At 42.6% G+C, this 26,699-nt stretch overlaps 1 protein-coding gene across 1 annotated transcript; it reads left to right on the top strand.

The window, feature by feature from the left end:
• Positions 1 to 7,866: 7,866 nt before the first annotated feature.
• LOC132895947 (nociceptin receptor) lies at positions 7,867 to 26,326 on the top strand. Its single transcript, XM_060936684.1, has 3 exons — positions 7,867 to 8,069; positions 24,990 to 25,345; positions 25,779 to 26,326. Exons 1-3 carry the CDS (start codon positions 7,867 to 7,869, stop codon positions 26,324 to 26,326), a joined length of 1,107 nt encoding a protein of 368 aa, XP_060792667.1.
• Positions 26,327 to 26,699: the final 373 nt, after the last annotated feature.

Below are 26,699 nucleotides of genomic sequence, written 5' to 3'. Positions count from 1 at the left end.
ATGGATGGATGGTTTCTATATCCACTTCTTTTGAGTGTACTTCTTGGTTTTAATAACTTGCTTGTTTGCTGTACATAAACATGGCTATAAGTTCTTGTGTTAATCAATCAGACTTCACTTCTGGATCATTAATCCCTTTTGACTGAGAATGCCCTCCATGCATGGTTTATCTTCTGGTACATCCATACAGTTTTAAGTACAATACCTACAATCTAAAAATTTGTTTTTATTGTATTTATTTAATTTCTGGGCTCCCATCTGTAACAGGGAGTGATGTTGCATTCCATTAAAACACTACAATAGATTATTAGATTCTAATAGAATAGATGAGCCAAAATAATCGGGGATCTTTTTAATGGGCCCCTGCCCTAATCTACAACAGTGATCAATGATTGGAGTGCCAAGCCAAATGACTTGACCATGCAACCACTCAAAAAGTGCTAAATGCAGGTTAATTAACACCAATACAAAATTACACTCACTGTAAGCTCTACGTTTGTCACTCATCACACCTGATGCGTCACTGCAGGAGCTGTTTATTTTTTCCTACACAGCAATCAACTGAATATTGGGGAAAGCAAAATGTCATTGGCTAATCATTTGTCAAGCACCTTTAATACATTATAATTAAGGATTTTTTATTTCCAGTAGTCAGATGCTTCCACAGCAGTGGACTAAACCTGAATGACAGTTTTTGTTAGCGTTGCTAGTTACCAGTGCTGCTATGGCAATAATGACCTGTTGCCATAGCAAGAATTCTTCACTCTGTCTGAACTCTCTGAACTAGGCTGGAGAAGAATATTAAAGTGTTTGGGCAGCCATCATTACCACCAGGGAAATCCATCATTCAGAAAGGGAGGAAACACAGACACAAAGATAACCCACAACAGAAAATAAATAACCAGGAAAATAATGTTAGAGAGATTTGCACTAATATCTGGCAATAAAAGGTCTTGGTTTCATTACTTCATCACTCAACTGTATATTTAGGCTGTCTTTATGGTTTCTTTTTGGTTACTGAGGTTAAGGTTTAGGCATCATTCATCACTCTGGGGTTGTTGTTGTTAAACAGTTTCATCATTGACGATGTTTAACTGCCCTTGTCTTTTAGAAGCATCACAAATTTCCTTCCTCCGCTGAGTCCTTTCCTGGCATGCGCTAATGTTTGCAATGATGTTCCTTCCTGTCCATTATCTTATGTTGTCACTATATTGCACATAAGGTCTTCCTCTTTTCCTTTTAGCTGTAATGTTGCTATGTATAACAGTCTTCACCAGATTGCATCCATGTGGATGACAACTATGGCCAAAGTACCCTTAGCAAAAAGAAGTTTATTCAAGTGTACTATGAGTATACTTATTTTTTTACTAAAACTGAGGAAGTATACTTGAAGTTGACTTTTTATAAACTATATTTTATATACGTAAGAATAGTATAGTGAAGTATACTTGGCTTATACTGAAAAGTATAAACAAAAGTCTAAGACTAAGTACATTAATACTAAGACTTACACTTATACTTTAATACTAAAACTTATACTTTAGTATACTTTTTACGTTTTTCTGCCACAAAGTACTAATACTTAGTATATCTTGCTCCAAGTGCATAATAAGGTCAAGTCATTGACTCATGCTTAACATTTAATTTATATATTAATATAATATAATGCTGGAGTTTAAAACTTCACAGTATATAGTATGTGTGCTCAATTGCATTATCTTTATGTACCTTAAAATCATACACAAAAACAGAAAAACTTTTGACTTGACTTTATTGATCAGAGACCATTACAGTATGTTTACATTTTACATGCAAATGTGCACTTTTTCCTTTCATTTTCTCCAGTAAGGAAGGACTTGATTTCATAGGTCTTTGTTTTTGAAATGTTTGAAAATATATTAAACTTGTTTTCAACATTCTGTCTTGTGATTTTGTAAATGCATCACACTCTTGTGTACATACAGTATAAGTAAACTTTAAGAATACTTTAAGGAGTATATTTCCAGTATATAAATAGTAAGCTACAAGTAATATGCCAAACAAACTTAAAGTATAACAAGTAAACTAGTGAAATAACCAACGTTTATAACAGTATACTTAAAGTATACAAAAATAAACTAAAAATAGGGACTCGAAGTATATAACTAGTACAATGGCAGTATATCAATAAGTGTACTTGTGGTATACTTTAAGCATACGAGAGGGATATACCAAGTACATTGATAGTATATAGATGAGTGTACTTGTTGTATACTTTAAAGTGTACTTTTGCAAACTTAAAATGAACTTTAAAGTATACTTTTATAAACTTGAAATGTTCCAATTTAGTCCGAAAAAGTATTAAATTTGTATACTTTCTAGTACACTAAAAGTACATGGTCTGTAGTATACTTGCTATACTTATACTGAAGCATACTTAATAAAATGAACTTTAAGTATACTACTTTTTGCTAAGGGTTAATTCAAGCGTTCATTTCTTAGCCATAGCTATTCTTGTGTTGATATTTGTACTACAGCTGCCATCAGATCTTATTATGCGTTGCTCTGGGGTGGGTTTCCCAAATGCATCGTAGCACAAAGATCATTGGTAAATGGTAGCGCGAGCATCACAATGAACTCTCTCTCTCTCCTAGTTAAGATGCTCTTACCCTTATAAAAAAGAAGAATACTTCAAGTTCATTTTATTAAGTATATTTAAGTAAAGTTAAAGTATATTTCCTTAAGTATACTTTTGTGTCCCAAGTATACTGATATCGATGTACTCACAGTATACTTGTAAGTAAACTAATCTAATACTTCTTGGGACTAAATTGGCCCACTGTTAGTTTATCAAAAGTGTACTTAAAGTCTAAGAGAAGTAAACTTTGAGTATAAAATGAGTATTTTTTTTTATTTTGTACAACCCTGATTCCAAAAAAGTTGGGACAAAGTACAAATTGTAAATAAAAATGGAATGCAATAATTTACAAATCTCAAAAACTGATATTGTATTCTCAATAGAACATAGACAACATATCAAATATCGAAAGTCAGACATTTTGAAATTTCTTGCCAAATATTGGCTCATTTGAAATTTCATGACAGCAACACATCTCAAAAAAGTTGGGACGGGGCAATAAGAGGCTGGAAAAGTTAAAGGTACAAAAAAGGAACAGCTGGAGGACCAAATTGCAACTCATTAGGTCAATTGGCAATAGGTCATTAACATGACTGGGTATAAAAAGAGCATCTTGGAGTGGCAGCGGCTCTCAGAAGTAAAGATGGGAAGAGGATCACCAATCCCCCTAATTCTGCACCGACAAATAGTGGAGCAATATCAGAAAGGAATTCGACGGTGTAAAATTGCAAGGAGTTTTAACATATCATCATCTACAGTGCATAATATCATCAAAAGATTCAGAGAATCTGGAAGAATCTCTGTGCGTAAGGGTCAAGGCCGGAAAACCATACTGGGTGCCCAGGATCTTTGGGCCCTTAGATGGCACTGCATCACATACAGGCATGCTTCTGTATTGGAAATCACAAAATGGGCTCAGGAATATTTCCAGAGAACATTATCTGTGAACACAATTCACCGTGCCATCCGCCGTTGCCAGCTAAATCTCTATAGTTCAAAGAAGAAGCCGTATCTAAACATGATCCAAAAGCGCAGACGTCTTCTCTGGGCCAAGGCTCATTTAAAATGGACTGTGGCAAAGTGGAAAACTGTTCTGGGGTCAGATGAATCCAAATTTGAAGTTCTTATGGAAATCAGGGACGCCGTGTTATTCCGACTAAAGAAGAGAAGGATGACCCAAGTTGTTATCAGCGCTCAGTTCAGAAGCCTGCATCTCTGATGGTATGGGGTTGCATTAGTGCGTGTGGCATGGGCAGCTTACACATCTGGAAAGACACCATCAATGCTGAAAGGTATATCCAGGTTCTAGAGCAACATATGCTCCCATCCAGATGACGTCTCTTTCAGGGAAGACCTTGCATTTTCCAACATGACAATGCCAAACCACATACTGCATCAATTACAGCATCATGGCTGTGTAGAAGAAGGGTCCGGGTACTGAACTGGCCAGCCTGCAGTCCAGATCTTTCACCCATAGAAAACATTTGGCGCATCATAAAACGGAAGATACGACAAAAAAGACCTATGACAGTTGAGCAACTAGAATCCTACATTAGACAAGAATGGGTTAAGATTCCTATCCCTAAACTTGAGCAACTTGTCTCCTCAGTCCCCAGACGTTTACAGACTGTTGTAAAGAGAAAAGGGGATGTCTCACAGTGGGAAACATGGCCTTGTCCCAACTTTTTTGAGATGTGTTGTTGTCATGAAATTTAAAATCACCTAATTTTTCTCTTTAAATGATACATTTTCTCAGTTTAAACATTTGCTATTTCATCTATGTTCTATTCTGAATAAAATATGGAATTTTGAAACTTCCACATCATTGCATTCTGTTTTTATTTACAATTTGTACTTTGTCCCAACTTTTTTGGAATCGGGGTTGTACTGCAAGTATACCACAAGTAAACTTATATACTAATAGTTTACTAGTTCTATACTTGTAGTCCACTCTTTAGTTTACAAAAGCATACGTCATAGTATACTGGAAATATACTATGAGTTTACTTATTTTATACTTCTAGTCCACTTTTTAGTTTGCTAATGTATAATTTGTAGTATACTGGAAATGTACTATTGGTTTACTCGTTACACACTTCTAGTCCACTTTTTGCCACTGATATATGACTTTACTGATGAAATTTGACTTGTTTTTTGATGAAATTGTAAAAATTCAGATGTATTTTGGTGATGGTGTATAATAACAGCCAGTACGATTCAAGTCTGTCACAATGTTTTCACCTTTGTTTTCAAATTTGTTGGCAAATAAAATAAGAGAAATGTTTATCTGTCTCTTTGTGGGTTAATAACACGATGTACATAAAAGATAAGTTTACGTTCCAACACTGTTTACTCTTAAGCTATTCCACCCCAGAGCTGACCATAAACTTATGGTACATGTAGGTTTAAAAGATGGGATTTAAAACATGCTGCCGTATATCACAAAGAAGCCAATATGTGTGAAAAAGAAGGATTTTATAGGCTACTATCAAAAGGATAAGCACAACTACAGGGCAAGTACACTTAAACATACGGCACAAATATTTTAATACTTTATTACACTTTTGTTAAGTATATCTTGATCAAAGGTTTAAGTATAAGCTTAATATACTTCGACTTTTCTCTATACTTTTCAAGTATAAGCCATGTATAACTTTATTAAGTATATCTCTGATAAGTAAATAAAAAGTAAACTGAAAGCATACTCTCTTATTTTTAGTTTAAAAGAAGTATACTAGAAGCATGCTTGAATAAACTTTTTTTTTGTAAGGGTAGCAGTGAAGTGTATCTCACAGACAAAGACTGAGAAACAAGCTGAAACCAGCATATCAGTCCAAAAGTACTGCTCAGATACACATACACTCAGTATTATGTACTAGAATGCAATACCTAATAAAGAGACAATCTAATGTGTGCATACAGTATATATACAGTTAGGTCCATAAATATTTGGACAGAGACAACATTTTTCTAATTTTGGTTCTGTACATTACCACAATGAATTTTGAACAAAACAATTCAGATGCAGTTGAAGTTCAGACTTTCAGCTCTAATTCAGTGGATTGAACAAAATGATTGCATAAAAATGTGAGGAACTAAAGCATTTTTAAAACACAATCCCTTCATTTCAGGGGCTCAAAAGTAATTGGACAAATTAAATAATTGTAAATAAAATGTTCATTTCTAATACCTGGTTGAAAACCCTTTGTTGGCAATGACTGCCTGAAGTCTTGAACTCATGGACATCACCAGACGCTGTGTTTCCTCCTTTTTAATGCTCTGCCAGGCCTTTACTGCACCGGTTTTTAGTTGTTGTTTGTTTGTGGGCCTTTCTGTCTGAAGTTTAGTCTTTAACAAGTGAAATGCTGCTCAATTGGGTTGAGATGAGGTGACTGACTTGGCCATTCAAGAATATTCCACTTCTTTGCTTTAATAAACTCCTGGGTTGCTTTGGCTTTCTGTTTTGGGTCATTGTCCATCTGTATTATGAAACGCCGACCAATCAGTTTGGCTGCATTTGAGCACACAGTATGTCTCTGAATACCTCAGAATTCATCCGGCTGCTTCTGTCCTGTGTCACATCATCAATAAACACTAGTGACCCAGTGCCACTGGCAGCCATGCATGCCCAAGCCATCACACTGCCTCCGCCGTGTTTTACAGATTATGTGGTATGCTTTGGATCATGAGCTGTACCACACCTTTGCCATAGTTTTTTCTTGCCATCATTCTGGTAGAGGTTGATCTTGATTTCATCTGTCCAAAGAATGCTCTTCCAGAACTGTGCTGGCTTTTTTAGATGTTTTTTAGCAAAGTCCAATCTAGCCTTTTTATTCTTGAGGCTTATGAGTGGCTTGCACTGTGCAGTGAACCCTCTGTATTTACTTTCATGCAGTCTTCTCTTTATGGTAGATTTGGATATTGATAGGCCTACCTCCTGGAGAGTGTTGTTCACTTGGTTGGCTGTTGTGAAGGGGTTTCTCTTCACCATAGAAATTATTCTGTGATCATCCACCACTGTTGTCTTCTGTGGGCGTCCAGGTCTTTTTGCATTGATGAGTTCACTGGTGCTTTCTTTCTTTCTCAGGATGTACCAAACTGTAGATTTTGCCACTCCTAATATTGTAGCAATTTCTCAGATGTTTTTTTTTCTGTTTTCGCAGCTTAAGGATGGCTTGTTTCACCTGCATGGAGAGCTCCTTTGACTGCATGTTTTCTTCACAGCAAAATCTTCCAAATGCAAGCACCACACCTCAAATCAACTCCAGGCCTTTTATCTGCTTAATTGAGAATGACATAAGGAAGGAATTGCCCACACCTGCCCATGAAATAGCCTTTGAGTCAATTGTCCAATTACCGTACTTTTGGTCCCTCTAAAAACAGGGTGGCACATGTTAAGGAGCTGAAACTCCTAAACTCTTCATCCAATTTTAATGTGGATACCCTCAAATGAAAGCTGAAAGTCTGGACTTTATGTCCATTATATAACTATAACTTGAATATGTTTCAGTAAACAGGTAAAAAAAACAAAATTTGTGTCAGTGTCCAAATATATATGGACCTAACTGTAGTAACTGTACTGAACTGGAAACTCAGATTATGGCACACACTGAACTCCTCAGTTGTATTTAAGGGATTGTATTCTCTTATTTTTAGTTTAAAAGAAGTATACGAGAAGCATATGTGAATAAACTTCTTTTTTGTAAGGGTAGCGTTAAGAGGCTTTTGGGAAACCCAGCCCTGGTACGCACAAATCTCTCTCTCTCTCTCTCTCTCTCAGGTGTAGAATGCGCATAGGCGCATAGGTTATGTGCCACACTTATCTCATGACTATTCTATTTAAGATGCATGCAAATTCATCTATACCTGTAGCCAACACTATACTCACTGCCTGTTAGTGTGTGTGTGTGTGTGTGTGAGACAGAGAGAGAGAGAGAGAGAGAGAGAGAGAGAGAGAGGCATGCGTGCGTCAGCATCAGAGCAGCGCCGGCTACCGGTGAGTGCCACAATAATTGGTAAAGCAAAATCACAGAGAGATGATTGTTTTGTGGAGCAGTGATTGCTCGGTTTGAGTAGAGCTGCTGCCTCCTTGTGGGACACATCATGCACTCCACAGGGTATAAGAAGGCACAGTTTCATAACGGCGCGCAATGCGTGCGTAAAACGCAACCTGCTGTCTGTTTGCGTGTCTTGGTTTGTTGGTGCTCGCTTACTTGTTAATTGTTTGTTTAAGCATTGAGTTCTCCATCATGGAGTTATCTGACGGCTTGGATAGTGTTGGAGATGAGCTCGATCTTCATCTACTCAATGACTCGCTTCTGAGCGGAAATATTTTGGATGGAGACGATGACCTTCTGCCGGCAGGAGTTAAGATCACCGTGGTCGCGCTTTACTGTGTCGTGTGTGTGGTGGGCCTTGTGGGGAACTGCTTGGTCATGTATGTCATCATCAGGTAAGATGTTCTGAAGTTCAACCAACTGTGGTGGATGTGGGTGTGAGTGTGAATTTCTGGATGACAGAGGAGTAGGATGTGTGGACAGAGGTGTGTATGTGTGTGTGTGTGTTTGTCTTTGAGAGAGGGTGATCACTGATATGTACGTGACTTCACATTAGGGTTTTTTTTTTCGAAATGCATTTAAACACCATATGGTTATGAGCTTCACAGTTGGTCAAGAGCATTTGGGCCATACCACTACAGAGTTGTCCTAAAAATTACAGATTTGACCACAGTGATGGAAAGACATCTGATTTACTGTTCAGCATGCAAAGGATTTTCGACCACGAAGTCCTTTTGGAAATCAATACTTCTAAATTATCCTTCTCTCCATCACTTGCAGCAGGAGATGGGGGCTGATATACTAGCAGAATGGGAAAAAATGTGATATATTTTGGTATTTAATCAGTGAGTCATAGATGGAGGAAGAGAAGGCTAATCTATAAAAGAAGGGGGGGAAATATAAACACTTGAATAGAAACCCTGTCCTTGATGTCCTCTATGTCTAGCGCCCCTACTCCAAAGGTTAAACAATAGTTCTCCCTTGCATGTTGATTAGGTTGCAGAGTAAGTGCAGGGTGATTTATTGGCAAGGCTCTGTCTGCAGATCACAGACCAGTGGGACAGGGTGTGTCTTTGAGTGGTACATTTTGAACATTTCTGTTTAGGCATCATTTTATGATTGTACTGAACAATTCTGAACGATTCCATCATGCTAGCTGATAGTAATCCAGCAATATAATAATAATAATAATAATAATAATAATAATAATAATAATAATACAACCCCAATTCCAAAAAAGTTGGACACTGTGTAAAACATAAATAAAAACAGAATGTGAAGATTTGCAAATCAAGGACACTCTATATTTCATTGAAGATGGTACAAAGACAACATATCAAATGTTGAAACTGAGAAATTTTATTGTTTTTTTGAATATATATGCTCATTTTGAATTTGATGTCAGCAACACATTTCAGAAAAGTTGGGACGGGGCAACTAAAGAAGGAGAAATTTGTGTAATCCTAAAAAAAAAAAAAACCTAATTTGGTTAATTGGTAACAGGTCAGTAACATGATTGGGTATAAAAAGAGCACCCCAGAGAGGCGGAGTCTCTCAGAAGTAAAATGGGGAGGGGCTTACCGCTCTGTGAAAGACTGCATGGGCAAACAGTGCAACAATTTAAGAATAACACTCCTCAATGTAAAACTGCAAAGAATTTGGGGATCACATAATCTATGGTACATAATATCATTCAAAGATTCAGAGAATCTGGGGAAATCTCTGTATGCAAGAAAAAAGGCTGAAAGGCATTAGATGCCTGTGATCAGGTCTAAGGAATCAAAAGTAGAAATTCTTTTTAGAACTCATGGACACCACATCCTCCAGACTAAAGAGGAGAGGGACCATCCGGCTTGTTATCAGTGCACAGTTCAAAAGACAGCATCTGTGATGGTATGAGGGTGCATTAGTGCACATGACATGGGTAGCTTGTACATCTGGGACGGCATCATTAATGCTGAATGATCTATACATGTTTCAGAGCAATATGCTGCCATCCAGACAAAATCTTTTTCAGGGAAAACCTTCCGTCTTTCAGCAAGACAATGCCAAACCACTTTCTGCACATATTAAAACTGCATGGCTCTGTAGTAACAGAGTCTGGGTGCTAAACTGGCCTGCCTGCAGTCCAGACCTGTCTCCCATTTAAAACATTTGGTGCATTATGAAGTGTAAAATACAACAAAGGAGACTCTAAACTGTTGAGCAACTGAAATCTGATATCAGGCAAGAATGCGACAACATTTCTCTTTCAAAGCTACAGCAACTGGTCTCCTCAGTTCCTGAACATTTACAGAGTGTTGTTAAAAGTAGAGGTGATGCAACACAGTAGTAAACATGCCCCTGCCTCAACTTTTTTGAAATGTGTTGCTGACATCAAATTCAGAATGAGCGTATATTTTTCAGAAAGCAATAAAATTTCTCAGTTTCTACATGTGATATGTTGTCTTTGTACTATTTTCAATGAAATATAGAGTTTCCATGATATGCAAATTATTGCGTTCTGTTTTTATTTACAGTTACACAGCGTCCCAGTTTTTTTGGAATAGGGGTTATAATAATAATAATAATAATATAGGTGGCATGGTGGTGTAGTGGTTAGCACTGTCGCCTCACAGCAAGAAGGTTCTGGGTTCGAGCCCAGTGGCCGATGGAGGCCTTTCTGTGCGGAGTTTGCATGTTCTCCCCGTGTTTGTGTGGGTTTCCTCCGGGTGCTCCGGTTTCCCCCACAGTCCAAAGACATGCAGGTTAGGCTAATTGGTAGCTCTAAATTGACCGTAGGTGCGAATGTGAGTGTGAATGGTTGTTTGTCTCTGTGTGTCGGCCCTGCAATGATTTGGCAACTTGTCCAGGGTGTACCCCGCTTCTCACCCATAGTCAGCTGGGATAGTCTCCAGCTTGCCTGCAACCCTGCACAGGATAAGCGGTTACGGATAATGGGTGGATAATAATATATTAGTAATAAGTTATTAATACACTCACAGAATAATTAGTACTCAACTCTCCCTTTCTTTGCGGTGCCCTTATCTTTTGTACATTTAATATGTATCGTTCCTTTGGAACTGTGGATACAGTGTACTTTTAAAAATGAATTAAGGTGCATAAATGGATCATAATTAGATTAAGAGTAAAGCTTTAAAAATATACTCCATGCACATTTTTAGGTAAAAGATATAATAGTATAGAAGACGTACCCTTGAGGGTACCACCTAAGCAACAAGGAAAGGTATAGTTTAGTACTCTTGTTTCTGAGAGTATATGACTTTGAAATCTCAGAAATGATCTCAGGCTAGGGGCGGCACGGTGGTGTAGTGGTTAGCGCTGTCGCCTCACAGCAAGAAGGTCCTGGGTTCGAGCCCTGGGGCCGGCGAGGGCCTTTCTGTGTGGAGTTTGCATGTTCTCCCCGTGTCCGCGTGGGTTTCCTCCGGGTGCTCCGGTTTCCCCCACAGTCCAAAGACATGCAGGTTAGGTTAACTGGTGACTCTAAATTGACCGTAGGTGTGAATGTGAGTGTGAATGGTTGTCTGTGTCTATGTGTCAGCCCTGTGATGACCTGGCGACTTGTCCAGGGTGTACCCCGCCTTTCGCCCGTAGTCAGCTGGGATAGGCTCCAGCTTGTCTGCGACCCTGTAGAAGGATAAAGCGGCTTGAGATAATGAGATGAGATGAGATCTCAGGCTAGCACATTGTTAGCTAGTACACTAACTTTAGTGGTAACAATTAAGAACCTTTATAAATATAAGCAAATCTCACAATAGTAATTTGGTTCTTGTACAGAAAAGCTGGGATGCTGTGTAAAATGTACATAAAAACAGAATGCAATGATTTGCAAAACATTTTTGACCTAGATTCAATTGAGTAAACTACAAAGATAAGCATTTTCTTGCTGGAGTAAGCAGGAACGTCCCTGAAAAAGATGTAGTCTGGATGGCGAAATATGTTCCTCCAAAACCTGTTTGTACCTTTCAGTATTAACAGTGCCTTCCAGATGTGCAAGTTATTCATTCCAAGGGCATTAACACACCCCCATACCATCACAGATGCAGGCTTTTGAACTTTGTGCTGGTAACAATATAGATGGTCCTTTTCTTCTTTAGCCTGGAGGACACAACATCCATGATTTCCAAAAACAATATGAAATGTGGACTCGTCAGACAACAGCACACTTTTCCACTTTGTGTCAGTCCATCTCGGATGCGCTCTGGCCTAGAGAATTCTACGGTGTTTCTAGATTTTGTTGATATTTGGTTTTTGTTTTGCATGGTATAGCTGCATCAACAAATTGCATTTACTAACGACAGTTTTCCAAACTGTTCCAGAGCCCATGTAGTAAATGTCCTTTGTACAATCATGTCAGTTTTTAAGAACAAGAAAAAGAAGAAATTTATTTATCACACGTACACTTAAGCACAGTGAAATTCCTCTCTGCATTTAACCCATCTGATGTAGTGAACACACGCATGCACACACACGTCAGCAATGAGCACACACACATACCCAGAGCAGTGGGCAGCTATGCTACAGCGCCCGGAGAGCAGTCAGGGGTTACGTACCCTACTCAAGGGCACTCCAGCCCAAGGCCGCCCCCATGTTAACCTAACCGCATGTCTTTGGACTGTAGCGGAAAACGGAGCACCTGGAGGAAACCCATGCAGAAACAGGGAAAACATACAAACTCCACACAGAAAGGCCCCTGTCAGCTGCTGGGCTCAAACCCAGAACCTTAATGCAGTGCCACCTGAGGGATAGAAGGTCATGGGCAATAAGTGTTGATTTTTATGTGCAGATATTTCTCTGCATTCTCTGAACCTTTTGATGATGTTATGGATTGTCAATGGTGAAATCCCTAAGTTCCTTACAATTGTACACTGAGAAATGTTGTTCTTAAACTATAGGACTATTTGCCCACTTACAACCCCAATTCCAAAAAAGTTGGGATGCTGTGTAAAACATAAATAAAAACAGAATGTGAAGATTTGTGAATCATGGAAACCCCATATTTCACTGAAAATGGTACAAAACCAACACATCAAATGTTGAAACTGAGAAATTTTATCGTTTTTTAAAAATATATATGCTCATTTCGAATTTGATGTCAGCAACATGTTTCAGAAAAGTTGGAATGGGGCAACAAAAGACTGAAAAGTTGTGTAATGCTAAAAATTTGGTTAATTGCCAACAGGTCAGTAACATGATTGGGGATAAAAAGAGCATCCCAGAGAGGCAGAGTCTCTCAGAAGTAAAGATGAGGACGGGTTCACTGCTCTGTGGAAGACTGCGTGGGCAAACAGTGCAACAATTTAAGAATAACGTTCCTCAGTGTAAAATTGCAAAGAATTTGGGGATCACATCATTTATGGTATATAATATCATTAAAAGATTCAGAGAATCTGGAGAAATCTCTGTATGCAAGAGACAAGGCTGAAAACTGACATTGTGGATGTCTGTGATCTTCAGGCCCTCAGGCGACACTGCATTAAAAGCAGACATGTGTCTGTAGTGGAAATCACTGTATGAGCTCAGGAACACTTCAGAAAACCATCGTCTGTGAAAACAGTTCATTACTGCATCCACAAATGCAAGTAAAAAACAGATATAAACAATATCCGGAAACACCGCCACCTTCTCTGGGCCTGAGCTCTTTTACGATGGACTGAGGCGAAGTGGAAAATTGTCCCGAGGTCTGACGAATCAAAAGTCGAAATTCTTTTTCGAAATCATGAACACCACATCCTCCAGGCTAAAGGGGAGAGGGACCATCCAGCTTGTTATCAGTGCACAGTTCAAAAGCCAGCATCTGTGATGGTATGAGGGTGCGTTAATGCACATGAGAGGGGTAGTTTGTACATCTGGGAAGGCATCATTAATGCTGAACGATATATCCACATTTCAGAGCAATATGCTGCCAGCCAGACCAAATCTTTTTCAGTGAAGGCCTTCCTTCTTTCAGCAAGACAATGCCAAACCGCTTTCTGCACATATTAAAACTGCATGGCTCCGTAGTAAAAGAGTCTGGGTGCTAAACTGGCCTGCTGGCAGTCCAGACCTGTCTCCCATTTAAAACATTTGGCGCATTATGAAGTGCAAAATATGACAAAGGAGACCCCGAACTGTTGAGCCACTGAAATTGTATTTCAGGCAAGAATGGGCCAACGTTTCTCTTTCAAAACTACAGCAATTGGTCTCTTCAGTTTCCAAACATTTACAGAATGTTGTTAAAAGTAGAGGTGATGCAACACAGTGGTAAACATGCCCCTGTCCCAACTTTTTTGAAATGTGTTGCTGACATCAAATTCAAAATGAGCATCTCATCTCATCTCATTATCTCTAGCCGCTTTATTCTGTTCTACAGGGTCGCAGGCAAGCTGGAGCCTATCCCAGCTGACTATGGGCGAAAGGCGGGGTACACCCTGGACAAGTCGCCAGGTCATCACAGGGCTGACACATAGACACAGACAACCATTCACACTCACATTCACACCTACGGTCAATTTAGAGTCACCAGTTAACCTAACCTGCATGTCTTTGGACTGTGGGGGAAACCGGAGCATCCGGAGGAAACCCACGCGGACATGGGGAGAACATGCAAACTCCGCACAGAAAGGCCCTCGCAACATTTGATATGTTGTCTTTGTACTATTTTCAATGAAATATAGGGTTTCCACGATTTGCAAATGATTGCATTCTGTTTTAATTTACAGTTTATACAGCATTCCAACTTTTTTGTAATTGGGGTTGTAGTTTTTCACAAAGTGGTGAACTTTGCCCCATCCTTGCTTGTAAACAACTGATCTTTTCCAATTATGAATTAACCTGTTTACCTATAGAATGAATGAAAGAATTAATTAATAAATTTTTTTATTTATTTCGAACATGTATAAAAAATGTATGTAACTATTTGTACATACAAAAGAAAGAAAATGAGAAATTTAAAAAATAAAATAACATAAAGAGCTAAGACATTACAAAACACCGCACATTGTTCGAAAAAGAATGTTCCCAACAGGTGTGTTTTCAGTATTCCACAACTTTCACAGTCTTTTCATGCCCATGTCCCAACTTTTCTGGAATGTGTTGCAGGCATAAAATTCAAAATGCATGTATATTTACAAAAAATAAATAAATAAATAAATAAATAATACAGCCCTGTGATGACCTGGCGACTTGTCCAGGGTGTACCCCGCCTTTCGCCCATAGTCAGCTGGGATAGGCTCCAGCTTGCCTGCGACCCTGTAGAACAGGATAAAGCGGCTAGAGATGATGAGATGAGATGAAATAATAATACTCAAGTTTATCACTTTGAAAATTACATATCTTGCCTTTGTATTGCATTCAGTTGAATTTAGGTTGAAAAGGTTTTGTAAGTCATTGTATTCTATTTTTTATTTGCTTTACGCAGTGTCCCAACATTTTTGGAATTGGAATTGTATGAAGTATGAACATTCACGTACATGATTTAAAAATCCTAAAAATCCTATCTGAATCCCTCTGAATTCTGTTTGTATATCCCGTTTTTAGTTGGTTAGAAGAAGAACAACAATAACAACTTTATTCATCACACATACACTTGTGAAATTCCTCTCTGCAGTTAACCCATCTGAAGCAGTGAACACACACATGAGCAATGAGCACACACACATACCCAGAGCAGTGGGCAGCTGCACTACAGCGCCCAGGGAGCAGTTGCGGGTTAGGTGCCTTCTTCAAGGGTACTTCAGCCCAACCTTCAGGCCATGACTACTCCATGTTAACCTAACTGCATGTCTTTGGACTGTGGAGGAAACCGGAACACCTGGAGGAAACCCACGCAAACTCCACACAGAAAGGTCCCCATTGGCCGCTGGGCTCGAACCCAGAACCTTCTTGCTGTGAGGCAACAGTGCTAACCACTACACTACCGTGCCACCCAATGGAATGCTAACCAGATCTCAAAAAATAACTTTTTATTCCCAATTGAATGCTTTCATATAAGTACATAAAGTCACAGCCACATTCCCATATATAGTCTTTAAGGCAAGAAACTTTATTCTCACACACAATATATAATATGAGAAAGAAAATTTACTAAAAGGCTTAGTACAACTATATATAATATAAAAAGAATTTGCAAACAATAGTTACTACAGTTATTGATGTAAGGTGCGTGTGGCTGTTGAAATAGTATAAACTCATACTAACAGCCACCCATGTCATATTACAATTTTTATTTTTATTTTTTTGTTAGAACAAGAGAACTATACAAATATACATTGCCGATAAATACACTAAATACTATACTTATAAGTGGGCATGCCCACTTAGAGGCTTTTTTATTTTTCCTTAAACATTTTCACATACAGACTCAGCAACTTATTTGATTTATTTGATATTCGAACCTTCCGGGCTGATGGAATGCTAAATTATTGTGCTGAACAAAATCTGAGAGAGTACTAAGAACTCTTTTACACCTAATTTTACTTCTTACGTTTCTTTTTCTTTCATCTTTTACTTGCCATAGTATGGCTTGGGGGCGGCACGGTGGTGTAGTGGTTAGCGCTGTCGCCTCACAGCAAGAAGGTCCGGGTTTGAGCCCCGTGGCTGGCGAGGGCCTTTCTGTGCGGAGTTTGCATGTTCTCCCCGTGTCCGCGTGGGTTTCCTCCGGGTGCTCCGGTTTCCCCCACAGTCCAAAGACATGCAGGTTAGGTTAACTGGTGACTCTAAATTGACCGTAGGTGTGAATGTGAGTGTGAATGGTTGTCTGTGTCTATGTGTCAGCCCTGTGATGACCTGGCGACTTGTCCAGGGTGTACCCCACCTTTCGCCCGTAGTCAGCTGGGATAGGCTCCAGCTCGCCTGCGACCCTGTAGAACAGGATAAAGCGGCTAGAGATAATGAGAGATGAGTATGGCTTGGACAACCTTTAGAACTATCTCCCACTTCTTCCTCACTTTATGCTCATTAAACATATAATTAAGAACGAATCCCATGCCTGACTAATGGCCCTACATAATTGCTTCATAATTACAATTCAGAAAATAGAAGTAATGCTAGCACCAGTGTAGTCTAGTGTAAAAAGAAAGAGACTGCAGTGTGTGACATTGTGTACATTGCGGTGAAAACCCTGACAGAGACAGTCCTTGCAGAGGCCCTATTTTAATACTTGTGTTGCTATGCTTGTTACTAAGCATTTTTACTTCTAGTGATTTACTTCCAGTATTTTAACAATGTTTAACAACATTTAACATCTGCTACTGATTCGACGTTTTTGTTACACTCTGAGACAATGGAATGCTTTTTTTCTCTGGCCACTTTATTAAGAATACCTGCACACCTGCTCATTATCCAATCAGTCAATCATGTAAGAGCAGCACAATGCATAAATACCAGCCAAAGACCACATCAGGTTATATTCAACAACAGTCACCTCTATCCAAAAACAGGAACCTGAGGCTACAGAGGGCACATGTTTACCAAAACTGAACAGCTAATGACTGGAAAAACATTAACTGACAGAAGTTGTACCAATTGTGGCTTTATGTTGTTGTAGTCCACCTGCCATAAGGTTTGATGTGTTGTGGATTGTTGTGAATTCTGAGATGCTTTTCTACTCAGTACGGAGTAAAGTAGTTGTTAGAGTTACTGTAGACTGTACTGTAGACCTCAGGTTGAACTTTTTTTTTAACCATTCCATATTAACTCTAAAGACAGCTGTGTGTAAAAATCCAGGAAGCTCATCAGTTTTAGAAATACTCAAACCAACCAGTCCGGCAGCAACAACCATGACATGTTTTTCCCCATTCTGATGCGTGCTGTGAACTTTAACCAAAGCTCTTGATGCACATTTTATGCACTGTGCTGTTGCTACTGATTGGCTAATTCAGATAGATAGATAGATAGATAGATAGATAGATAGATAGATAGATAGATAGATAGACCTTTATTGTTATTGTAATGCACAAGTACAGTACTCACGAGCCACCTTCGCCCCCGAGCCCTTCCTGGCCGAACCGGAGCCGGTCACGGCGCACCGCCGCGGAGGAAATGCGCCCGACGGCGGCTGTGGGGACCCCGGCCAGCCGGCGGCCACCCTCCCCCTCCCCGCGCGCCGCCCCGAGGCACGGTGCTAGCCTCCAAAGTCGGTGCTGGGCCTCCAAAGTCGGGCTGGAGCCCTGTGTAGAAGCGAAACCTAAGCGGAGCCCCGCGGCTCACCTCGGGGCTAATAACGTCGCGAGGCGCGGTGCTAGCGTGCCCTGCCCGCGCTGGTTCGCTGGGGAGAGGGCAGAGGCATCTGCCTGCAAAGTTTGGGGCGTCTGGGACCTCCCAACAATATATATATCAAACACACTAAGACACACACACTAGTGTCTCGTCCAGGGGATCAGCTCCTCCCGCTCTCGCTCTCCCTCCTGATATAGGGCGCGGTCACTGGGAAGACACACAAACAGGTTAATTGCTCTCAGGTGTAGTGATTCTGCCACTTACCTTCCCTGACTCTGCCCTCCTGTCACAGACCGGCGCTTGACCATGCCCCCGCTGCCACATAGACTAAACACTCATATATACACACACACACACATATATAAATTGGTACAAATAACCAAACAGTCAAGGGCACTTGAGGTATAGCAGGTAAACATGAAATAAGCAGTATAAACAAACTAGCAGCTGTTAAGGTGAGGTAGTGCGGAATAGTGCAAATAAGTGAGGTAAAGTGAGATGTGCGGTCCCTGAGTTCAGTGTGTTAATGAACGAGGTAAAGTGAGATGTGCGGTCCCTGAGTTCAGTGTGTTAGTGAATGATGAGATGTATGTATGTATGTGTGTGTGTGTGTGTGTGTGTTGGGGGGGAAACTGTGAGGATGACATGTCAGATGCTGAAGGGGAACTGCAACTAAATGTTTCCAGTAACTGTTGATCAGTCCTGCACACCGGCTTGGAGGAATTTTAGCCCATTCCTCCGTACAGAACAGCTTCAACTCTGGGATGTTGGTGGGTTTCCTCACATGAACTGCTCGCTTCAGGTCCTTCCACAACATTTCGATTGGATTAAGGTCAGGACTTTGACTTGGCCATTCCAAAACATTAACTTTATTCTTCTTTAACCATTCTTTGGTAGAATGACTTGTGTTCTTAGGGTCGTTAACTTGCTGCATGACCCACCTTGTCTTGAGATTCAGTTCATGGACAGATGTCCTGACATTTTCCTTTACAATTTGCTGGTATTGTTAGGGTTTTGCTGGGATTCGAACCTGGTTCGTTGGTGTGATAATCCAGCAAACCCCCACTAGGCCACCAGGGGGATGACTCAAATGCAGAGGCGTGAGGCGGAAGTAGAAAAAGAATCAAAAGGTTTATTTAAACTATATACACTATATACAGGGCAAAACAAAAGACAAAAAAAACCAAAGAGTATAATCCAAAAGAAAAGCAAAGTGCAAAAATACAAAAGCTAAGAAGATCAAAAACACAGTACAAAGGAAACTGGAGATAAACATAACAGCACAAAGACTCCGTGACAAGAGGACTGAACTCAGGGGTATAAATAGACAAACTAATTAAGGACACAGGTGAAGATAATTAGGCAATTAACACAAACACAAAACACAGGAACAGTGGCGGCCTCTAGAGGCCAAAATAAACACGACATGAAAAGGAAATAACAGCGGCCTCTAGAGGCCAAAACAGTCCTAGTCCTAACAGGACCCCCCCCTCTAGGAGCGTCTCCTGACGTTCCCAGGGCGATCCGGATGGGCCGAATGGAAGTCCCGACATAGTTCTTTATCAAGGACATCCCGAGCAGGAACCCAGCAGCGCTCCTCAGGACCATAGCCCTCCCAGTCCACCAGATATTGCAACCCGCCGCGGACCCGGCGGGAGTCAAGCAGGCGATTCACAGTGAACACAGTCTGCCCCTGGAAGATGCGGGGGGGTGGGGGGTTCCTAGGGGCAGGGGCATACGTAGACGTCAGTACGGGCCGTAACAGGGAAACATGGAAAGTGGGGTTGATCCTCAGAGTCCGGGGCAACTGGAGCCGGTAGGAGACAGGGTTCACCCTGCGCACCACCTTGAAGGGGCCAATGTAGCGAGGAGCAAGCTTGTGGTTCTCCACCCGCAGTGGAAGGTCCTTAGTGGACAGCCAAACACGCTGCCCAGGGCGGAAAGCGTGTGCAGGTCTTCTATGGCGGTTGGCCTGAGTCTGGTTGGTTCTGGAGGTCTGTATGAGGGTCTTCCTGACCTTGCTCCAGGTCTTGCGACACCGTCTCACATATTGGTTGACCGAGGGCACCCCCGCGTCCTCCTCCTGGTCCGGGAACAGAGGTGGCTGGAACCCGAATTGGCACTGGAATGGCGACAGCTTGGTGGCCGATGACTGCAGGGTGTTGTGGGCGTACTCCGCCCATGGCAGCCAGGTGCTCCACGATGTCGGGTTATCCATAGCCAGGCCTCGCAGGGTGGTTTCCAGGTCCTGGTTGAGCCTCTCCGTCTGACCATTGGACTGTGGGTGAAACCCAGAGGAGAGGCTGGCAGTGGCTCCGATGACCTTGCAGAACCCGTGCCACACTCGGGAGGAGAACTGGGGCCCTCGGTCTGAGACAATGTCCTGTGGAAGACCAAAGACTCGGAAGACATGATTAAACAAAAGTTTCGCAGTTTCAAGAGCAGAGGGGAGTTTGCATAGTGGTATGAAGCGGCAGGCCTTGGAGAATCTGTCAACTAAGACCAAAATGACCGTGTTACCTTGTGACTCAGGGAGACCCGTGATAAAGTCGACTGCCACGTGGGACCAGGGACGCCGGGGAATGGTCAGAGGATGCAGGAGACCCTGGGGACGCTGTCGTGGGTTCTTGGTTCTGGTGCAAACCTCACAGGACAGGACAAATGACCTTACTTCCTTCTCCATGTTAGGCCACCAGAAGCGTCTTTTCAGGAAGTCCAGGGTCCTCCGAGCTCCCGGGTGGGCGGTGAGAGGGGAAGAGTGACCCCACTGGAGAACCTTGGCCCGGGCTTGATGTGGGACGTACAAGAGGCCTGGTGGCCCCATCCCAGGACCGGGGTCCTGGCGTTGGGCTCGTCGGACAGCCTCCTCAATACCCCAGCGGACAGGGGCCACAATCCGGGACACAGGGATAATAGGCCCGACTTCATTCTCCCTGTTAGTGGCAGAGAACAGTCTGGACAGTGCGTCAGGTTTGGTGTTCTTGGAGCCGGGGCGGTATGAGAGGGTGAAGTCAAACCGACTGAAAAACAGGGCCCACCTAGCCTGTCGAGGGTTCAGTCTCTTGGCTTGCTGGAGGTACTCCAGGTTCTTGTGGTCAGTCCAAACCAGGAATGGATGTTGTGCTCCCTCCAGCCAGTGCCTCCACTCCTCAAGGGCCAGTTTGACCGCTAGCAGTTCTCGATCCCCCACATCGTACCGGGACTCAGCAGGACTCAGGCGGTGGGAGAAGTAAGCGCAGGGGTGCAGCTTTCCTTCCGAACGTTGAGAGAGCACCGCGCCGACACCACTGTCCGAGGCGTCCACCTCCACGATGAATGGTTGGGAGGTGTCCGGGAGAACCAGAATGGGTGCCGTGCAGAAGCGGTCCTTGAGGTCTTTGAACGCCTTTTCTGCCTGAGGAGACCAGCCATAAGATCCACCTGTCCCTTTGGTGAGGTCAGACATGGGTGCTGCCACAGAACTGAAGTTCCTGATGAACTTGCGGTAGAAGTTAGCGAATCCTAAGAACCGCTGAACCTCCTTAACGGACTTGGGAGTAGGCCAATCCCGGACGGCCAGGGTCTTGGCAGGGTCCATTTGGAGTTGGCCTGTCCGTACAATAAATCCCAGAAAGGAGACCTCGGGAACATGAAATTCGCATTTCTGGGCCTTGGCGAACAGATTGTTCTGTAGCAGCCTCTGGAGAACCTGGCGGACATGGTGGCGGTGCTCCTGCACGGTCTTGGAAAAGATAAGGATGTCGTCGAGGTAGACAAAAACATATAGGTTAATCATGTCCCTTAAGACGTCGTTGATTAGGGCCTGAAAAACAGCTGGTGCGTTGGTGAGTCCGAAGGGCATCACCTGGTATTCGTAGTGCCCAGACGGGGTGTTAAAGGCAGTCTTCCACTCGTCTCCCTGTCGGATACGGATGAGGTGGTATGCGTTCCGTAGGTCCAACTTGGTGAAGACGGTGGCGCCTTGGAGCAGGTCGAAAGCTGTGGACATCAGCGGAAGGGGATATCGGTTGCGCACAGTGATCTTATTCAGGCCCCTGTAATCAATACATGGTCGGAGCCCCCCATCCTTCTTGCCGACAAAGAAGAAGCCGGCTCCAGCAGGTGAAGTGGAGGGTCGAATAAACCCAGAGACCAGGGCATCTTTGAGGTATTCCTCCATGGCCTTGCGTTCTGGCTGAGAGAGTGAAAACAGTCTGCCACGAGGAGGGGTAGTCCCAGGGAGCAAGTCGATGGCACAGTCGTAGGCCCGGTGCGGAGGAAGAACGGCGGCCCTGCTCTTGCTGAATACCTCCTTGAGATCCCAGTACTCTGTGGGAACTTGAGATAACTCGGTGAGATCAGGGGGCTCGGCAGGAGACACAGGAGAGCTAGAGAGCAGACAAGAGGCATGGCATGCAGGGCCCCATTCCACAACCTGGCTTGTTACCCAGTCTATGTGAGGGTTGTGGCGAGTAAGCCAAGGAAGGCCTAGAATAACTGGGAACTCAGGTGAAGGAATCAGGTGCAGGGATATTTCTTCCTTGTGACCTTGAGACTGGAGGAAGACAGGAGAAGTAACTTGGGTGACTCTTCCATCACCTAACGCTTGGCCATCGAGGGCAGACACAGACAGTGGGACTTCAAGAGGTGCAGTCGGAATATTGATGCTTTGGGCGAAGTGAATATCCATAAAGTTCCCAGCCGCCCCTGAGTCTATCAAAGCTTGACAAGAGTGGACAGACTCACCCCAGGAGATGGAGACCGGGATGTAGATTCCTTGGCCAGGGAGTCCGGGAGAGAGGGTAGGCCCCGTCACAACCCTCCCTCGGCTGGACGGGGCGGTCCTTTTCCCAAGAGTTCGGGACATGATGCTCGGAAGTGACCAGGCTTGCCACAGTAGATGCAGCACTTGTCCCTCCTTCTGCGCTCCCTCTCAGATGCGGACAGGCGAGTACGACCCACTTGCATGGGTTCTGGACAGTCACTGAAGGAGGTAGATGGTCTCCAGGTAGAGGTAGGGAGGCTGGGGGGGCTCAAGGCTTGGTGGCGTTCTCTCATCCTGTTGTCCAGACGAATAGCATGTGAGATGAGGGTTTCGAGGTCACTTGGGCATCCAATAGAGGCCAGACCGTCCTTGATGGGGTCAGACAGACCATGGTGGAAGGCTGACACCAGGGCAGTCTCGTTCCATCCACTTACTGCTGCGAGTGTTCGGAACGAGATGGCGTAATCTGCGACGCTTCCTCCTTGCCGGATGGACATGAGCTTTCGGGCTGCGTCGGTACTGATGTCTGCCTGATCGAAGACCCGAAGCATCTCTTCAGAAAACAGCTGGAAATCAAAGCACTCAGGTCCCTGTCTTTGCCAGATAGCAGTAGCCCAGGCTCGCGCCTTACCAGCTAATAAGGTGATCACAAAGGCAATCTTGCGGCGATCCGTAGTGTAGGTGGTAGGCTGAAGCTCAAAGGTGAGTTGACACTGGGTAAGGAACTCTCGGCACTCACTGTGCTTGCCGTCATACCTCTGTGGTGCAGGAAGGCTGGGTTCGCGAGGTGAAGAAGGCAGCATTGCAGGAGGCACTGGAGCAGGAGTGGGAGCTGGATCAGGAGCAGGAGATGCAGGCAGAGATGTCAGCTGTGCCAGGGTTTTCCCAATTTGCTGAAGCAGTTCCTCGTGGCGAGCGAGGGCCTCACGTTGGCTGGTGAGCGTACGTCCATGAGCGTCCATGGTCGCTCCGAAGCGTGTCAAAGCTGCCATAATTCCCTGAAGGTTGGCTGGGTAGACAGTTGAAGCAGCCTCTGCTGAGTCGGTCATGACGGAGTCTTTCTGTTAGGGTTTTGCTGGGATTCGAACCTGGTTCGTTGGTGTGATAATCCAGCAAACCCCCACTAGGCCACCAGGGGGATGACTCAAATGCAGAGGCGTGAGGCGGAAGTAGAAAAAGAATCAAAAGGTTTATTTAAACTATATACACTATATACAGGGCAAAACAAAAGACAAAAAAAACCAAAGAGTATAATCCAAAAGAAAAGCAAAGTGCAAAAATACAAAAGCTAAGAAGATCAAAAACACAGTACAAAGGAAACTGGAGATAAACATAACAGCACAAAGACTCCGTGACAAGAGGACTGAACTCAGGGGTATAAATAGACAAACTAATTAAGGACACAGGTGAAGATAATTAGGCAATTAACACAAACACAAAACACAGGAACAGTGGCGGCCTCTAGAGGCCAAAATAAACACGACATGAAAAGGAAATAACAGCGGCCTCTAGAGGCCAAAACAGTCCTAGTCCTAACAGGTATAATTCAGAATTCATTGTTCCATCAATGATGGCAAGCCATCCTGGCCCAGATGCAGCAAAACAGGCCCAAACCATCATACTACTACTACCATGTTTCACAGATGGGATAAAGTTCTTATGCTGGAATGCAGTGTCTTCCTTTCTTCAAACATAACAGTTAAACCAAAAAGTTCTATTTTGGTCTCATCCGTCCACAGAACATTTTTCCAATAGCCTTCTGGCTTTTCCACGTGATCTTTAGCAAACTGCAGACGAGCAGCAATGTTCTTTTTGGAGAGCAGTGGCTTTCTCCTTGCAACCCTGCAATGCACACCATTGTTGTTCAGTGTTCTCCTGATGGTGGACTCATGAACATTAACATTAGCGAATGTGAGAGAGGCCTTCAGTTGCTTAGAAGTTACCCTGGGGTCCTTTGTGACCTCACCGACTATTATACGCCTTGCTCTTGAAGTGATCTTTGTTGGTCGACCATTCCTGGGGAGGGTATTAATGGTCTTGAATTTCCTCCATTTGTACACAATCTGTCTGACTGTGGATTGGTGGAGTCCAAACTCTTTAGAGATGGTTTTGTAAATAAATGACCAAGTATAATATTTTTGTCTCATTTGTTTAACTGGGTTCTCTTTATCTACTTTTAGGACTTGTGTGAAAATCTGATGTTTTAGGTCATATCTATGCAGAAATATATATATATATATATATAAACATTTCTTGAAAATTCCAATATTTAGTAGATTTTTATTAAAAATTGTTTTTCTAATGATATAACTTATTTATAAGCTTGTAGATGGTAGCTGACTTGAAATTTTGGTGTATATAACCATATGTCCAGGTATACAAAGATGAAGACAGCCACCAACATCTATATCTTTAACCTGGCGCTGGCCGATACACTGGTTCTGGCTACTCTGCCTTTCCAAGGCACGGATGTTCTACTAGGTTTCTGGCCCTTTGGTTTGGCTCTGTGCAAGATGGTGGTGGCCATTGACTACTACAACATGTTTACCAGCATCTTCACTCTGACCGTCATGAGTGTGAACCGTTACATCGCCGTGTGTCACCCAGTGCGTTCACTGGCAGTGTGTACACCCCAAAGAGCCAAGCTGGTCAACGTGGCAGTGTGGGTACTGGCCTCTGCCATCGGAATACCCGTTATGATCATGGGACAAGAGGAAGTGGAGTCCAATGGTAGTCCTCACCAAACATTAACTGTTTCCTTCTTTCAGCCTCATCTTTCCATGGTGAAGTCCACCAAGCATTCAATCATGTGTTCGTCCATCTGGGGATCATTTAGTATGATCCTTTTTTCAACCTCTGGTTTGAACATTAAGGTGTTTTTGTGTGTGTGTGTGTGTGTGTGTGTGTGTGTACTTTTTATTTATGTTTCTTTTTTGGTAATTGAGTAAAAGTAGAATTTATTGTAAGAGAAATTATAAGTATTCAAACTTTAGTATTCATCATTACTCATTTCTTTAGACAAGTTCAGGTTTCTCAAAAGTTCTAGTATTTAAAGTAATGGTTACTATACTGCAATGTGTTATATTGCTTTTCTAAAATCAAGATTTATTAATTGAGGCTAATTTTCAGTACTATTTCACATTTTTGGTGTTCTATTTTTCAGGTATTGAGTGCATGGTGGTGCTTCCTGATCCTCAAAGCTACTCTGAGCCTTTATTCGGCGTCTGTGTGTTCCTTTTCTCATTTTTAATTCCAGTGGCAATCATTAGCATCTGTTACGGCTTGATGGTGCAACGCCTGCGTAGTGTACGTGTCCTCTCTGGCTCCCGTAGCAAGGACAGGAACTTGCGAAGGATCTCACAGATGGTTCTGGCTGTGGTGGCTGCATTTGTGCTCTGTTGGATGCCTGTTCAGGTCCTCGCTCTGGTTCAGGCCTTGAACAAGGTGGCTCTGGGAGGCAGCCAGACCGCTGTAGCAGCAATGCACTTCTGCATTGCACTGGGTTACATCAATAGCAGTCTCAACCCTGTGCTCTATGCCTTCCTGGATGAAAATTTTAAACGCTGTTTCCATGAGTTCTGTGTGCAAACCAACAAAGATTTGGAGCTGGTACCACAGCAGAGGAAATCAGTGAGCAAGGAGGAACAAGAGTTTATACAAGCAAATGGAGTGGTTGATGAAGCTGGCACCATTCCCAGGTGTGAACTATAACACAGATATGACAATAAAGGTGCTCTATGTGAATATTCACAGCCTTGAACCATTCTATGGATAAAGCTTGTGCTGTAAATTAGCTTACTGACAAATTCTTTTGCAATTTGACTCTGTGATTTGCTTTGTTGTTTAGCTATGGGACTAAATTATAGTAAACTTGGGACAAAAGGGCTTATTCTACTCTGTCTTTTTATACCACAAACACTGAATCCCTAATTTATTAAGTGAACCTACCGGTAACTTGTACCTAGACACACTGACCTTCGTTTGTTTTATATATAAGAGCACAAGTAGGTATACAATTACTTACTGATCTATTGCTATGCACAATTTGTCAACCCCCCTCTAGCTATTATCCGTCAAGCAAAAA

The sequence above is a fragment of the Neoarius graeffei genome, chromosome 13 (assembly GCF_027579695.1).
Source record: "Neoarius graeffei isolate fNeoGra1 chromosome 13, fNeoGra1.pri, whole genome shotgun sequence".
NCBI classification, from domain to species: Eukaryota; Metazoa; Chordata; class Actinopteri; order Siluriformes; family Ariidae; genus Neoarius; species Neoarius graeffei.
This window is presented reverse-complemented; position numbering and strand designations above follow the sequence as displayed.